The sequence below is a fragment of the Solanum tuberosum genome, unplaced genomic scaffold (genome assembly GCF_000226075.1).
Source record: "Solanum tuberosum cultivar DM 1-3 516 R44 unplaced genomic scaffold, SolTub_3.0 scf00419, whole genome shotgun sequence".
NCBI classification, from domain to species: Eukaryota; Viridiplantae; Streptophyta; class Magnoliopsida; order Solanales; family Solanaceae; genus Solanum; species Solanum tuberosum.
This window is the reverse complement of record NW_006239338.1, coordinates 90,186-107,691: the sequence shown is the minus strand read 5'-3', so window position 1 is coordinate 107,691 and position 17,506 is coordinate 90,186. Positions and strand designations below refer to the sequence as shown.

Sequence of the window (17,506 nt, the reverse complement as noted above, 5' to 3'; positions counted from 1 at the left end):
TAGGATTTCACCAGAAATTTGACACCAAGTAAACTAGTGTTCTCAAAATATTTCAACCAGTATTCAAACACATAGGCACAACGGGGCACAGGCTCACCTACATGTTATCCACAAAAATGCAAACTACTCGAAGTCTGCAATAATCAATTGCATGATTAAAGCATACCATACACAACTAAAACAACTACTACTACTACTACTATGCCTTAGTCCCAAGCTAGTTATGGTTGGTTATATGAATCATCCACATCCATTTCACACACATTTGGTCCCACTTCATTCAACTGAATGTGTGTGTTTATAAATTCACATCTGAATGTTGCAAGCATACAATGCACAACTATAATGTCTTATACTGAATTGAATAATGAATATTTATGGAATATGGGACTGCAAAAACTAGTAAATACCTTGAACATTTTGAGAAGAACATGAAACTTTCAACTGTACTCGTCTATCAGAACGTGCAGCTTTTCTAGGCTGTAAATGGCAGGATACGACTATCCGATGCCTTGGTTTTTCATTCCACTTCTCAGAGAAACGCAACAAACCACTCGGTTTCCTTACTACCTTATCTGAATTTATCCATGAGGACAACTGAAGGCTCTGTGAAACTCTAGCCTCCATAGTCTCTACTCCACCAACACCACAAGAAATTCTTTTAAATCAGAAAGAGCTGAAGAGTGTACTCTATACTGTCACCAAGCTTCTGCTGCCTGCTAAATCCAGATATTCCAAGAACTAACAATTAATACCTCAAAATCTACCCTAAAAATAGCAATATACAACTTTTAAAAGAAAAAAAAGTCAAGATTTTGTTCACCCAATTTCTAATAGGCAAAGAAGAGTAAAAGTAACAAATGAAAAACGGAAAACATGAAAGCCAAATACTTGGTCTGCGTGTTTATTCTATTGTTATACTACTATAGTTCCGCTTTGCTTGTTTCTAGTCCTCAAATACTACTCTGCCCCATCTGGCCTCATTCAGCTATTGTTCCTTTATGGCTATTCCCTTATTGTTGTAGCTGGCTTCATGTCTTCCACATTTCTTACCCTTAATCTGAAACATCACATAACATCGGCTAGCGAAAGGTGGTTCTTCATTGTGGCTACTATCTTCCTATTGCAACTTACTCTTGCTTTGCTACTGAACATTTACTTATTCAACGTCACAGTATAGCTATGAAACTATTGAAATGTGTCTAGGGTCAGTTTGAACAAGTCATATTAATTACAGATAAAGGACACTGTTCTTCATATCAACTTGACTGCAACTATGTTTGGTCATTGGAACGGAACTGTATTCATTCATTTTTGACGATATACAATACTTCCTCTGCCCTAATTTGGATTTCGAGAGACTAATAAGAAAATCTTTGACCGTGATTTATCCACATGCACTTTAAATTTGTTAGTTCTTGCGACTAATAGTACTTTTTACGTAGTTTCTAAATATGTAAATTATTTTTCAAAAACCTTAAAGATTGTATACCCGAATTCACGGTCAAAACGAAAAAGCTCTGACTCTCAAAATCCGAACTATGTCATATAAATTGAGATGGAAGGAGTAATATAGTTTCACTTTAACCAAAAACAAAAAGTTTAATTCTTCCTTGTCTCTACTTTTTGGACTATTAAACAACTGAACAGCTCAATACTCTAAAGCAAACATATATACCCAATGCATCAAAAATTGAGAAATTTCTTAACTTACCCACAAAAATTGACTTCTTAAACAGAAAAAGCTTAATCCAAATAATAAAACTCCAACTAATTACCCTAATTCAGCCTCTTTTATTAACCAATTAAGCCCAAAAAAAGGACAATTATTTACCTCTTACAAGAAAAAGTAGGGGAATTAACAAAAACCCACACTATTTTCTTAAATATTAATTTCTTCTACAACCCAAAACAGAGCACAGAAAAAAAAAATCTCAATTAAATCAATCTATGAATTGAAGGATTAAAAAGAAAAAATAGAACATACCTTTTTGAGCAGAAGAGCAATGAAAATTGGAACAACAGGATTGGGAAAAAAATGGGATTTTTTTTTATGAGATTAGTTGGTGAAGTGTTTGTTTTAAAATGGATATTATATATATATAAAGGTGTCATGAGTTAGGTGAGATGGTAATAATTTTGTGAGAAAAATAAAATATATAGTATTTCTTTTTTCTTTTTCTCTTGGGTCATGAAAATATATAATATCACTAAAAAGGAACAATATGTAAGATTTACTAAAAACACATTTATTAAGCTTTGCATAATAAATTATTGGTAATAATTTGGATCGACAATTTTTTAAATTTTGGTTAGATTTGACTCTACCGTGATGGAGTCAAGATTTTCATGAAGTAGTTTTAAATATGAAGAAGTAAACTCATGAAAAGTGAAATGGAGTTCAATATTTACTATATATACATAAAAAAAAATCATATATAAACAATGTAATATTTCTTTAAAAGGGGGTTCGAATGAACCTTGGGCCCTTACTAGCTTCCCTTCTGACAGCTGCGGACACTTCATTCTCTCCAGATTTCATTTTATGAGATTATATTTATACTAGGTATATTATTGTGGTCGCATAATTTGGTATTGCATTTGCATAAAGTTAACAATGTCAACTTGGGCAGGTAGGTAAGGGTCAACTTGAAAACTAGTTTTCTGAGTCAATTTTAGTTAACAAAACGAAAAAGTTAAGCTTTATGCCAAACATTTAGGTATATTATACATGTGTTCATTTGATTTACTTTAACAACGTTTGATGATTGTACGGAAAAAATTAGTTATTGCGTAACTTAAACACTACAAAGTTTAGGTATAAAGTATTTCGCGTTCATGTAAAATCTAGAAAAAGACGGCACTTTAAAAAATGTGACAAAAACAATCTACTGTAACAACTTTCAAGGCTCAAATTCACACGAGTGTATTCGGCTTGCTTAAAATAATCAATAGCACTTGCATTTCCTCCAATGTTTTATTAATTTTGCATGAGTCATTTTCCTTACCAACTTCACTATTCACCTAATGGGTAGGTGATAATTTTGGGTGGTTGTTGAGATTTTGCTCCTTAGCTTCGTAGAAGTTTACTGATGTTGTTGACCATTCATACGTGTATTCTCAGGTCATAACACCACTAAGTACGACAAAGTGAAAAGAGACGAGATTCACTTCTCCCAACTTTATCGACAACAATCATCTCATTTATTTTACTCTCAGAAGCATATAGATAGAAGGCTGTCTTGTTTTCTCTTCGTTGACTACTAGACGACAACCTTGAGTGCAAAAAGGAACCGAAAGTAGGGCATTATACAACCAATTAAAGCTATGACAACAACTTATCCAACCATCTAGGGTAAAGGAGGAGTTGAAAAGAATGTCCATTTCTAAGAACATAGAAATGAGCTACAAGTAATGTTACATTCAAATACATAACCAATAGAAGGTTATTGTCCCTACTACACGTTGCTCGAAGCCATGACTAGAGAATAATGAGGGAAGACCATTACGACTCTTGGGCTTCCAAACCTCTTTGATTTCTATGTTGATATGTTTATGGTGGTTCTTCATCTTCTGCGTTGGTCCCGGTAGGGTCCTTCATCCTCCTGGTCTTTCAAGAGGCCTAGGAAAGCAAGAAATCCGAAAAAGAAGAACCCACCTTTCCAATTGCCTCCGCCACCCCCACCTCCACCTCCGCCTCCATCATCATCACGAGGGGGGAACCCAGTCCCACCATCATCCAGGTCAGGAGATTTCTCCTTTCCTGCGTTCAGACCAGACACATCAGCATTCAAGTGATAACTTTTTTACACTGTATCTTTATAAAGTACAAAAATAGCTTGGGGATTTTTTGTTGATAAACCTTACTGAACATCATTGGTTAAGTAGGGCTAAACTGATCTACGATCTTTTTATAGCGGCAGGACGGAGTGCAGACGCTACTAGCAAATTGTTTTATTTCCATCCATTGTTCTACCAATTGCTAGTAAGAGCATGAAAGAAGATTACCTTGAACTGGTGCAACTGTAATGGTCGATGATTCCCGTGTAACCGTCTGTGTCTGTCCTTCAGCACATCTCGCATTCTGCAGTGATGCAAGAAGAAAGGGTCAAACATAAATGGCTAATAAGTAATAGCAATATAGTATACTTGAATGATGTAGGGAACGGAAGCACCAAATGTCGAATGCACGATTGCAAGTAGTAGCAGCAACAGCATCAAGAACAACAATATGCATTTTAGTAATCAGTTCCTATTTCCGATTGTCTTGCCTGTAAATCCATGATTTTCGTTTAGCCTTTCAAGGATCAGGCTTGTATTAGGGGATCTAACCACTTTCAAGTAATAGATCTTCACATTTTACCTTCTCAAAAAGATATATCTCCAAATGTTATAGATTCATATATCTATTAACGATAACTAGCAAATAGAGAGCTGATAAACTTGATTTCGGGGTACTTGTTTTAGTAAATGCAGTTGATTTCAATAAGCTGACTGCAGAACCTGCTTGGCATGCGAAACTACATATACAGAGACATACCGTAAGCCCAAAACCAGCTACTTGCAGTAGCATTCAGAAACTCGGAAGCTTCTCACAGCAAAATTTGCACAAGATTAATATAAAAGACATGACAAGTACTATTGACCCACTAGGATCACTAGAGGCATGTAATTAGCTAAACAAGGCACTGGCAGTAATTATACGAAAAAAATACAAAAGAGACTGATACCAGAGCAGAAGAACATATAATTGAAGCACGCTTTTGTTGAACAGGACATATCAATCGTCTTCTATTGTTAATGAGTTGAGACTGCATGCCAAGCGGATGGAGGCCAGCAGGAACTGATGGTATTGGCTTGAATTGCTTCCGGCATTGATCCCCTGCTCTCACTGTGACAACAAAATCCAATGATTAACTACATAGATAACATGTGCTACAGGTTTAAGAAGCAAATCTTCAAAATGATTTAGCCAACACTGGATTTTAAAGTATCAAATGTCTTCATGGCATTGTTGTCACACCTTAAATGTGAAGTTCAATTAGATTATCAAAAAAATGAAAATATCAATAGATTACTTCAAAACCTACACACCATCATATCAAGTTAACTAGAAAATCAAAGAGAAGAACATTTTATTTTCATTTTTTTCCTTTTTATCCAAAGAGTTAAAAATAGCACCAAAATTCGAGCAAGTTAGACTATAGATCATAAACCAAAATTTTCACTTCTACAGTCTGCAGTATGAAGGTATTATATATTTGACATGAGCCTAAAATGAAGTAACATGGACGATGAGAATTCATATAGTCGACCACAACTTGTTTAGGATTAAGGCATAGTTGTTGTAGTTACTATTGTCTAAGGTGTTATATATTTGACAGTGAGTGGGTGAACGCCTATTGGTATTTTCATACGGAAACAAACGAAAGCTAATACAGTCCAATAATATATGCAGAACAGCAACTACAATATGACAAGAGGATCATTACTTAATGTGACGGTCTTAACTCCTACAGGCTACAGCACTTGCACAGCAATTCAGATACTCTTACATCTAATGTGGCAAAGGCTTCTCAGTGAGCTAACAGCAAGATATGCTGATCTATTTAATTATAACAGGATCAAGAATATGACAGTTTTCCCTGTGTGATCCAAATTGCATGGAAACATCAATTCTAACATCCCCCTTTTCTGAGAAGGTAACATGTATATTCATCGCATCAAGTTAGTACTTGTATCCAATATTTACAATTACAACAGGCCTTGATCATCTTACAAAAATTCAAAACAGCAATGCTAACATTCCTTCATAAAACATGTGAACGTGCCAATTAAAAAAGCCAATCAGGGATATACACCCACATACCTATTGGCAAAGTAGTCGCACTCATGGTGGTACTGGCAGTTAACGACATCTCTTAGCAATAATCTGGATCTTCCTGAAATCAAAAGGAAGAGGGATTCAACATGCAATTTATACAGGATAATAACTGCACATGCAAGACAGTACCATGAAAGAAATTGTTTTTTCATGAAAATGGAAAACCTTCCTTGCTTTTGGCAACACTACAAGTGTTCTCCGTTGGCAAAATGGAACTACCAATGAAAGGAGGGTAGTGTCCACTATCAAACTATGACTTCATTCAGTTATTTAGGTCATGTGTTTGAAACCCAGTGAAGCTTATGCATATATGGAGAATCAGCCAATATATTTACGGCAAACTGTTATTCTTGAGAAGGTACAGCTAATGCCCAGTGAGGCAACTAAACTTCTCCATTACCAATTTCTACATTTGCTGTCCAAAGGTAACAAAAATACCACTAAATTAGGGAATGAACATAGAGGGCCAACTCGATCTCAACTGCCCACAGCAAACCACATTATCTCATGTTTCCTTTATCCATCCCACTCTCTTAATAAGACATCACAAACTTCAACATGGGCACTACGAGAAAGTCGACAAGGCAAAATTAGATGCATATAAGGGAAAAATTAGCAAACAACTCGTCTTTCTTAGGCCTTTTTCTAACTTGGTCCATAGAAACAAGCACCATTCAACCTAAATTCTAAACTTCATATGGAAACAAATCAGATCTAATTGGAAGCCTGAGACAGAAAATCCCTTTTATTCAGCAAAGGGTTAATCTCAAGGAGAGATGTGCAATTTATTGAGATACACTACTATCCAGACATTAGCGGCTCCATAGATCCAAGCCTCCAACTTGGAGGTAATAGTTATGCATTTCAAGGGCATTATCTCCAAAAATAGTACTACAGTAGTCATAGTAAAATAACAAACTTAATTGCAAGTTATTTTTTGAGAGAGGAAACTTAGTTACAAGTTATGTTATTATCTTATAAAATTGTAAATAAACCGTCTCTTAGATCAGATGTCACATGTGTTCTATTGCATAACCAAATAGAGACCACCCAAGTATTCCTTCTTAAAAGGAGGCTCATAATGGCTCCTATTAGAGCATAGAGTGTACTGTGTTAACTAATCTGGACGCTAGCAGCTTACACAGGATTTTACAGTGTCTATAATTCCTCTTGCAAGTGTGTTTGGGTCTAAGACTTTGTTGGTATTAACGTTTTACTTTCTGTTTCAAATTATGTTGGTATTAATGTTTTAAGAAAAAACAATTATATATTTACAAACGCATCTATAAGAAAAATTTCTGTAATGATTTGTAGGGTGTCTCTCGCTTTGCTAGACATAAGACAGGGCAACCTGTACTTGTTTTGAGATATTCTCAAATAGACATATGCCTCTAGTTTAAGCTTAAATCATATTACTTTTCATCTGCCTTGACGTACTCATGTGAAAAGGCCTTACCTGGCTGTGTACTTCCAGCATATTCCAAAAAATATACATTTGTTTTTTATAACCCTGGTGTCCTGGCCCAGCTTGCACACACCTCGACTAATTCGTGATTCCATGGGATATCTACCACCTCCCACTAGTAACAGGTACCAAGTAACTCTATATCTCTATCCACCAAGGATAGAGCAGATGGAAAGAAATCACCTAATGTTTTTCTCTCAACTGAAATTAAATTTGAGACTTGATAGTGCTCAACCTACTCCATTTGCCACCAGGCCACAACCTTGGATTTAGCACCTATAAATCTCTAGTCCGTGCTAAAATATTCCCACGGTTTCACCCCCATAACATGTCAAGAACAAACTTGATCTTCTACCACTCTCCTTATATTGCACAACGACGAAAGTGGTTATACATACATACCAACAAAGGGTGTTCAAAATCCATCATTACTTCCTGCCAAGAAACTCTAAACTACAATATACAGCGCCTTTTTCCTATTTAGATTAACTGGCACATACCTTACATAATATCTCCTAAATAAAGTTGCAATTACTCCCAACAACAATAAGATAGACCAATACCACTAAACCCCCAAAACAAATTCGTCTATATCAATGGAAAAATCCAATCTTTTCACAAAACGAAGTAAATCCAAATGATAATTCACAAGAATAAAAAAAGAAAAACTGAAAACAACGAGTAGAAGCACGAACCTTTTTCAAATACTCAATAGAAGGAGAGTGAAACGTGACTCTGCCAGTAGCCCAATAATGAAGGAAAATGATACACAGAAGGGAAAATCCTTTGCTTTTCGTTGGATTGCGGATTTCTTAAAGGAGGAAAAACTTTGAAGCTTTGGATGAAGTTTATCGCTTTACAGAGGATTTGCTACGTCGGTTTGGATTTCGGGTTATACCAAGACCCGTTTTAAGGTGTTAGCATAAATCGAACCGAAATCGATAATTCAAACCAACAAAAGTTATTAGTATTAGTTTATCAGTAATGAATTATTAGATTGGCGATTTTGATAATGATTTTGGTTTTTTTTAATTATCAGATTAAGGATTCTTCGCAATTTGGGGGTTTTTCTTAATGGGTTAATCGATATTTCGATAGTAAATTAATAAATTATATTTATACCATATAGGTATATGAATTTCTTGACTTATTGTTCAATTTTATGTTTTTATTTCTAACTCTCTCAAACTCTTGTTCTTCTATAATATGTCGGTGTTTACTTTTGAACAAGATACACTCAATCAACTCATATGCATGGTTCATTTGATTTTTCACTTGCTTGTTTCTAAGTGATTTTTTGTGCGTCAAATCTTAACATTAATCGATAACCGAATTGATAATAATCAATAACTGAAATCAATATTTTAACGGTTCTACAACGATTTAACATATCTATAATCTGATAATTATTACATCAAATTGATAAATTTTAAAATCGAAACTGAACCAACCAATACACAACCCTATTTTAAGGTTTGTTTGGTTGTGGAGTAAGGAATAATAATATCACTATAAAATTTGCGATTAATTCTGTTACATAATTGATTTAAGATATTGGTTCATTTTTAAAATTATTTTTATTTCACTATTTATATTTTAAAAATAGTGTGGTAGTTATCTTATATACTATTACAATAATATATTCAATAAAATCGCATGGAATGAGATATAAAAACAATAAAGTGTCCGCATCATTTATCTTGGTGGACCATTTGACAATTTTCAGCTATACAAAGTTAGGTGATTTACCGGGTCAGTATTTATCTTGATTTCGGCCTTTATTTTCTTCCTTTGAAACGATTGACCTGACCGGCTTGAAACTTGATTTGATTATCTAAGGAATTAAAAACTTGATTTTTTCAAATGAGGACGGTTCTTTTTAGGAAGACGATTCTCGACCATTCTCCGAAACTGATTTGAAAACAAAACATTCGTTACGTAACGTGAGGCTCGAGCTTAAAACTTTAAAACTATATCAAATCATACTCAGCAACTGAAGTATGGAGGAGAAGAGCCGGAAACAACCCCTCTTTTCAAAAGAAAGCGACTCATGTTAGAGATATACTTATTTATTTCATCCCGAAAATCAAACCATTTATTTTCTTTTCATCGGAGAAATGACTGTTTTGTCCTTGGGCTATTGACTAATATCAGTTTTGAACTTTATATTATAATATATATTATATTTAATAACTAACATATTAAAGTTTTAATTAATTTAAATATATTATTGTTCTTATACTTATGGAACCTTATGACTTATTTAGTTTCATCATTGAGATGACTAAGTTGAATTTACATCTCAATATAAATATTTGAATATTAATTTTTTTTTATATCTTTAATATACCGAGTACAAAATCTTTTTTAAGAAGAAAACTAATATAGTATTATATTAATAAAATATTTCTAAAAATATATTAAGATTAATAGTAGTGTCATTAAGCCTCGAGTGTTTTTATTATGATTTTTTCATTTTCAAATTTCATTCAAAATTTTTTAATTAAGTATGAAATTCCAATCAACCCTCCTTAATTTTTGGAGGTAGATTGTTTAAATATTTTCAATTCATTACAAAAAAAATACATACTAAAATTTGGATTATTACTTATTACAAATTGAAGCATCCCATTATTTTTATTACTAATATAGTTATACATTGAGTAGAATGAATGATAATTGTATTTGCTGATTTAATTTTTTCTAATTTTGGAGCAATTGTGAGGGGGGGAAAGTATTTATAAGCTATTTTGCTAAATAGAAAATGTTTTTGTATATAAGAATAGTTTTTGAACAATAAACGCAATTATTAAAGTAAATAAACAAGATTGTACAAAAATAAAAAAATAAAAAAAAAAGCAAAAAAACAAAAATTAAGCTGCAGGGTCGCAAAACCTTAAAAACACATTCGAGAAAACTCCTAATTCTCAGCGCTGTCTTTCTGCCCCTCTCTTCTGGCGAAACTCTCCGGCGTTCGAATCAGCAACAATGGCGACCGTCATGCAGAAAATCAAAGATATCGAAGATGAGGTACCAAAAATACACTCAATTTATTACTTTTTGTTTCATTGAAATACCAAAAAACCATAAAAAGGGGAAAAATTCCTATTCAATTACTCAGATGTTTGGATGTTAGTCTAGAATGAAATTATCTTATCAATTCTGTCAATCACTGTAGTAGTTTCTTGCTTACCGAACTTATTTCAGTCTTCAAAAAATTAACCTTTTTTTAAAATTATTTTATAGCTATAGAGCTTTATGAAATTTTTAAAAAGATGATTTTTTTTGTGAATCCTTCTATATGTAAACTCTGCTGAAGAATGAGTGCTTAGTTGAAGTTTTCCGAAGTAGAGTGTCTAAGCTTGTTGTATCTGTCTGAATAACTTAAATCTTATGAAAAATAAGTTGACATGAAATTTAATTGATTGTCCCAACGTTATTACTTGATTGTGAATTGAGAGATGGGAAGGGCAGAATGAGAAAATTGAACGGGAGACAGGTGCATACTTTTCTGTGATGGAATTTCAAAAATAAAGGAAAATGATAGGGGAAAGATCTCAGTTTGATTTCCTAATTTGATAATTATTGATACTAATAGCAAGGTTTGATTAAACTTATACGATTTAGTGTGAGTTTTTCGTCTCATTTAGTTCCAGTTTCGAGATGATTTTTCAAGTTGGTAGTTTATTATGTTGCTTAAAGCATAGTGGATGACTTCAAATGATAGATAATCGAGTTTCAGGTGTGTGAAATCCGATAAATTTGAAACCTTAGAAATAGGTTGGAGACCTTTTATGTCCACCTGTAGATGGAGCTAGCCTAACATATCTTGTGGCTCTAAATCCATTTGTCCACACTCTGATATCCTTCCTAACTAACCTGAAAACAATTTCAGCTGTTGTAATTGGGTTTCTTGACCAAATTAGCTTTGCTTATTTTTTCATTATTGTCAATAATTTAAACTTTGAACATGCTGTGTAGACTTGATAGTTTCAATGTTAATGTATCTAAAGTCAAAGAAGAAAAAATCGTATAAATAGTTCAATTCAATTCTGCTTCTATGAATCTACATGCATTTGAATCATGTATATTAGAGCCTATTCTTTAAATTTCTTTGTTCAGTTTGTATTCACTCAATTATGCCTCTGGCAGGCAATGCCCCCAGGGATTTGGTCTAGTGGTAGGAGTGTAGCATGTGGCCTTCAGGGATTTCTCGGTTATAAAATAATATGCCTCTAGTAGTATGACACCCTTTATTTCCATCACTGAATAGGTATTACTGTTGACTAGAAAATGTGAATTTTTCTCTTTGATTGCAGATGGCTAAGACCCAAAAGAACAAAGCGACGGCTCATCATCTCGGTTTGTTAAAGGTAGCACATTCACAACCATTTTCTTGGTTAGTTTATGAGGTTACACAAAATTTATTTTGCCAGGTCATTGATATGCAATTAGGTTGCTTATGTTTTACAATCGTATATTGTAGACAATATCACTCTAAATTTATATCTGGTCTTTGGAGGTTGCTATTTTATTTTTTTTTAATCACAGTCAGCTTTATAATCAAGAATCTTAACCATTGACAGTTGATTTTTTTTTATCACAATCAGGTTTATAATCAAGACTCTTTAAGTCTTAACCATACACAAGACATAACCAACAACTGGCAAACCCTTTGTGACCAAACTTAAATTTATTCTTTTGCTTATCATGCTTTCTAGTACAATGTTCATACTATATTGGTGATGCTAGTGAATGCCTTCCTGCTGTCCAAATGTAATGACAAATTGACTTCATATTTGACACTGTCATTATTGAAAATGAGTGTAGTGAAAAGGACCAAAATTTTAAGGTTTGACTATTTTCTATATATATAATTACTCTCTTTGGACTTTGTTTCAATTCATAATATTTGAAGAAATCTATTTTAAAACAAATGTCATTTTCTTATAATTAAAACTAGAATTTTTTATTTTTATTTTTTTAATAAAATAATCAATTCAAATTGTATCAGATAAATTGAGACGGATAGGAATTATTATTCAACTTATTATACTCCACATCCACTAACATCTTGTACTATCTAAGTTCTAATAACATCTTGTACTATCTCTTAAAATAGATATCAAAGTGGGATTTTGCTTTGGTGACAGAGTAAAATCTTTCTTTATTTGTAAAGGCTTGACAAATGGCATTACAAGAAGGGGTTTTCGTGATTAATAAAGTACTATATAATAATATAATTCTTTATAGACATTTCACAAAAGTCGCCATTAAAGTAAGCATACACATTTTGAAAAGAAAAAAAAAGTAGCACGACACACTCAATATTTACGAATATTCCATCATAGCTTAAGTAATAATCTAAATTTAATTCCCAATATTCCAAAATAATCTAATAAAATTAGGTTTGCACCTTCGAAGTTTGCTCTAGTCGCCTGAAGCCTTGTGAATTAATTGTGAGGGATTTAGGTTTTCATAGGCAAAGATCTGACAAATGGCAAGTAAACTCTCTCCATTTGAAAGTTTTTGGAAATGGGATAGCTATATATCTTTCAACTATCTAATTTATTAAAAATAATTAAAAGATATCCGCTCAAAAAATATCATTTAATAATTGCACCCCCCCCCCCCCCCCAAAAAAAAAAAAAAAAAAAAAGCCCCAGGTTTGACAAGGCACTGCACCTATGAAATCTGCCAATGCTTTGAGTTGTTTTCTCTTGTTGGTTAATCTGAGAAATATCTGTTTTATATACTTATCAGAAAAAAGAAAAACTCTCTGTTATAAGTGATTTTGACTTCTTTAAAACATTTAAGGAGATATTTAGGTAAAACGTGAAGATTAATGCTAGTTTAGATCTTAAATTCTTGAATTATTTTCAGCATACTTCATACCTCTGTCATTTACTACAATGCGAGATGCTTTGAGGGGACCTCAGAAACTATCCTAATCTTGAAGGCTAGAGTTCAAACCTTTTTCCTTGGTGTAAAAACTGAAATGCAAATAATATTTATCTGTTTTGAATTTCCTTGGCTTCTTTAGTTTTGTATAGAAACCATACTTTTGGTTAATTGTTGCTTCTGGATATTATTAATAATATAACCATTATTTCATAAAACGAAAACTCTTCTGTTATTATTTTCCATCTATTAGAAAACTTTCCATTTACTATTTTCATTGAATTATGTTTTAATACGGTAGTCTTTTTGCTCTTATTGCTTGAATAGTTCATTTCATTTCCCTAAGCCGCGACATTTTCCAGTTAGAGCTACTTGAATTAGCATAGAATAATAGTGTTAGATATAACTGAGGTTGTAGTTTGACATCATTTTAACACTTCTTAAACTCCAAAACTTGATTTTCTTATGAACTCCATTTTGAATAGTATCAGAATTTCTGTCTTTAGTTTTTTGTTAGTCATGGTCTCGAAACTTTTAACATGTAAAAACTAACTAGGTAAATTTAGTTTCTATGGTTATTTTACTGCACAATTAGTTTTTCATACTACAAAGTAATAGTCTTGTATCGTTGTCCAAAAAAAAAAAATACTAGTCTTGCGATGCAATGCATGGTTAGGCAAAACTGGTAAAACTTTGAAAGGAGCTGTAATAGCTTCTCAAGTTAGCGTAGGATAATTCTGTTATGTATAACTCATGGTGTGGTTTCACATCATTATAACACATTTCTAACTCCAAACCCCGATGTTTTTAACTCTTTTCCAGAACTCTAGTTGGTATAGTTTCAGAATTTCTGCATTTATTTTTTGTTAGTCATAGATGCAGTGACATGGGATAAAACGAGTATCTAGTTTCTCACATTCATTCATCTCTGGTTTTGTATCTAGTTTTCCACTCATTCTTCTCTGAAATCTTTACATGTATAAAATTAACTAGGTAAATCTACTATAGATTTCACTTGCTATGGTTATTTTATGTACAGTTGGTTTTTCATAGTACAAACTAATCGTCTTGTGATGCAATGCATGGTTAGGCAAAACTGGCAAAACTTCGAAGGGAACTTCTTACACCTACGTCAAAAGGTGGTGGTGGAGCTGGAGAAGGTTTTGATGTTACAAAAAGTGGTGATGCAAGAGTTGGTTTAGTGGGTTTTCCTTCAGTTGGAAAATCGACACTCTTGAACAAACTGACAGGAACTTTTTCTGAGGTGTGTAACCATCCAGTGATATTTATGTTAGTTATCTAATACTTTGATTATCTTAGTGGTATTTTATTTTGACTTAGTGCAGATGTACCATAAGAGGTAAAGTTTTATCACTTCTGTAAATACTATGAAAAAGGGGTCTTGCATTAGCTTTTCAGAAGTTTGAATTTTAAGTATCAAATAGCATATGGTAAAGTTTTCAGCTGAAAGTCAGCTTTTCTTAAGAATAATTTGAAGGAAATGATGACAACCCTTTTGTAGTAGAGGAAGTACCATGAAGGAAAACCCACCCTGGATATATTTCAGAGGCATCATGCATCAGATGCAGTTTTTTATGAGAAGCATGTGTAAAGTATACTTAAATGATATTCTAAGTAAAATTTGGCTGGATTCTATCGAGATAGGATTGTTCAAGTGAAAGAGACCTCCACCTCGAACCATGAGACTGAGTGTCCAACTTACCAAGGGGAAAAAAGCTGGACAAAGCCACTGTTGGCCCTGGACCCTTGTTTGGGGATAGCGGCGGTCAGTGGGTGTTACCATATTAAAAAAAGCTTTGGTTTTATGAACTCTGTAGATCTGTTGAATGTGCCCTTTTTAGAGTTATATTTTGTGCCAGCCCCCTTTTAGCGGAAATGAGTTTGATCTCCCTGGCTCTTATGCTGTGTAAGAGGATAAGTATTGCCAGATACAATTTCAAATGCTTGTGGATTGGAAGTTCATATGCTTTTGGAAAGAAGACAGATTTCCTATGGTCTATGAGTAATGAACTTTACATTGATCAGAAAGCAGTACAATAATGCAAAATGAAGTTCGTCTTTCAGATGAGGAGTTGTACTCTTCACAAATGGTTAACCTGACTGCAGAATGATAGTAAGAGCAAAAAAAAGAGGAGAAAATATATAATTCTTCTGGGAAATGCAGTTTTTTAATGTACCTGGAATTTAGTCTGTGACCTTAACTGAAAAATTTAATGATGAATGTATTAGGGAGAATGGAAAATCATCTAGAATAGAAGAAGCATGAGGGAAACAAGTTAACACTTTAGCTCGACAGATGTACGAAGAGGCTTTCTTGCATTCTTCTTTCTTCTTAGCGTTTGCGGATGATAACATTCAACAGAAAAGAATTGGTTTAAAGTCTTTCTCGGTAGGTTAATCTGTTATGGATGATGGATACATTTCCTACCAGCAAAAAGATGATCGCCTGATCTGGATCTTCTTTACAGTTCACCGCAGTAATATTGCCATGACTAGAGTCTGAAAATAGATGTATCTATGCAGGAAACATAGAATTTTGTTTGAATATAATGTTGGACGAGTCTACACAAGGAAGTTACTTTTAATGTCAAATTCTGTTTCTATAGTTGTTTAGTGACTTTTGGTAGCTAATTAGTTTATTCGTTTTGAGTTTCTTAATATAGTGATCAGAGAACAGGGAAGTTGAAGTGACAGTGTTAGTTATGTAACAAACTCCTAATCGGGGTACCTAACTTGGTCAATTTGAATGCATGTGCTATTAGCTATAAATCTACTTGAAATATAGTAGAACAAGTTGCTCAAGTTTGTGTTTCTGGAAACTTAACTTTGTTGTTATATAATGTTTTTCTTGTTTTCTGAATTTTTTTCTTTTTTCCCTCTTTTATGGATGGGAGCGGACAAGAGTTTTACTTTCACTATACTGTTTATTTTGGAAGTTAGATCTAATTTCTTATCACAAGGTTTAGCTGGTGATCTGCCAATCAGAGACATATTAACTTCATTTTGATTCTTGTAAGTCAAAAAACACACAAATCAGTAACTTCTCGGAGTTTGTTTTTTCTACTGTAACTTTTGGGGACCATTAAAGAACCTTAAAAGTAGTGGCAAGAAAAGGTATGGGTAGTTATTGATCCTGAATCTGGTCCGTATTTTAAAACCGAAATAAACTCTTTTCTAAGTAAGAATGACCTATGATTATTTGTCATGTGTGCTACTACAATCTGTTCTTCAAGAAAATATAATCTATTTTGTTAGATTTTGCTCGACTCTTCTAGGAACAATATGATGAAACTTCACACTGCAGTAAGTTTTCCCTACGTTATTCCCCTAACAGCCCCTCTTCTGTGGTTGACAGGTTGCTTCATACGAATTTACCACCTTAACTTGCATTCCTGGTGTCATCATGTATCGAGGAGCTAAAATTCAGGTATCCGACACCTTTATGATTTTCTTAATACCTGGCACATAAGGACTCTTCAGATAAAGTTTGCTACCTGTGCAAATAAAACTGTCAACTTGAAAAAGTACTGCTCTTTCGAGGAGTATAAGAAGTGATTTCTTTGGATATGAATACTAATTTCATCCACTTGTTTCCAGAAATATTTGAAAACAGATTCTTGTAATAGTAAAAGAAAACTGAAAACAGTTTAAACTACTTACTCTGCTGAGATTTTCTTCCTTGAAATGTGGTAGTAGATTAATTAGCCACTCCTAATCTCTTAGCTTCAATTATATAATCCAGATAATCAGAGGAGAGTGAACTCTGAAAGGCAGTCACCTAACTTGTTGGTCCCTTGAAGTGTACTCTTTCTCAGTTCCAAGGGAAAGTATGTTCAATAATGTTTATGTTGATATCACACTACATGTAAGACGTGGCTTCACTAATCAAAATTTAGAAAATAGAAAAAATGTTGCGGTTTCATCTGTATATTGTTTTTTCTTATATATCAGTAATGTTGTGACTGTTTCCTTTTATAAGCTAAAAACACCTAGTGCTATTCTCTGCTAGGGTGAGTGTTATAAATTTGTCTAGAAGAACCTGCACTTCTTGCAACTTTATTCGTGGCATCCCATATTACAAGAGCTTTCCCCCATTAATATTCTTTTATTGGCCTTTTGTTCACGGACTAATTTTGCAGAGATTATAATGCAAGCATTTTCTCTCGGTGATAATAATGTAGGGATTAATTACTTTTAAGGGATTTCTTGTTTTTTTTTTTTTTTTTTTTTTTGAA

At 33.3% G+C, this 17,506-nt stretch overlaps 3 protein-coding genes across 4 annotated transcripts in view; 1 reads left to right on the top strand and 2 right to left on the bottom strand.

The window, feature by feature from the left end:
• LOC102589179 (shikimate kinase, chloroplastic) overlaps positions 1–2,090 on the bottom strand; it is an 8,189-nt gene extending 6,099 nt beyond the window's left edge. The window contains exons 1-2 of one of the 2 annotated variants that reach the window (XM_006362719.2): positions 1,988–2,090; positions 411–716 (exon numbers count right to left, since the gene is read on the bottom strand). In XM_006362719.2, the coding sequence (XP_006362781.1) occupies positions 411–627 (217 nt within the window). In that variant the 5' untranslated portion in view covers positions 628–716; positions 1,988–2,090. Of the gene's footprint in view, positions 1–410; positions 720–1,987 lie in introns of both variants that reach the window. The other variant, XM_006362720.2, reaches the window with a different exon arrangement.
• A 1,091-nt stretch (positions 2,091–3,181) lies between these two features.
• LOC102588854 (uncharacterized) lies at positions 3,182–8,234 on the bottom strand. The gene is made up of 5 exons (XM_006362718.2): positions 8,045–8,234; positions 5,870–5,942; positions 4,731–4,891; positions 4,009–4,084; positions 3,182–3,763 (listed from the first exon to the last, which is right to left on the bottom strand). The coding sequence occupies exons 2-5, from the start codon at positions 5,916–5,918 to the stop codon at positions 3,567–3,569; spliced, it is 483 nt and encodes a 160-aa protein (XP_006362780.1). The 5' UTR covers positions 5,919–5,942; positions 8,045–8,234; the 3' UTR covers positions 3,182–3,566.
• Positions 8,235–10,218: 1,984 nt separating this feature from the next.
• The window catches only part of LOC102588536 (developmentally-regulated G-protein 3), a 13,487-nt gene continuing 6,199 nt past the window's right edge, over positions 10,219–17,506 (top strand). Inside the window, exons 1-4 of the mRNA XM_006362717.2 lie at positions 10,219–10,379; positions 11,669–11,722; positions 14,341–14,514; positions 16,627–16,698. Coding sequence (XP_006362779.1) covers positions 10,338–10,379; positions 11,669–11,722; positions 14,341–14,514; positions 16,627–16,698 — 342 coding nt within the window. The 5' untranslated portion in view covers positions 10,219–10,337. The remainder of the gene's footprint in view (positions 10,380–11,668; positions 11,723–14,340; positions 14,515–16,626; positions 16,699–17,506) is intronic.

Excerpts from the sequence above, each read along its gene's own strand:
- LOC102588854 (XM_006362718.2), bottom strand. The coding sequence starts at position 5,918 with ATGTCGTTAACTGCCAGTACCACCATGAGTGCGACTACTTTGCCAATA. Across the intron at positions 4,892-5,869 it reads TGCGACTACTTTGCCAATAG|TGAGAGCAGGGGATCAATGC; the intron begins GTATGTGGGTGT and ends TTGTTGTCACAG. Across the intron at positions 4,085-4,730 it reads TTATATGTTCTTCTGCTCTG|AATGCGAGATGTGCTGAAGG; the intron begins GTATCAGTCTCT and ends GCATCACTGCAG.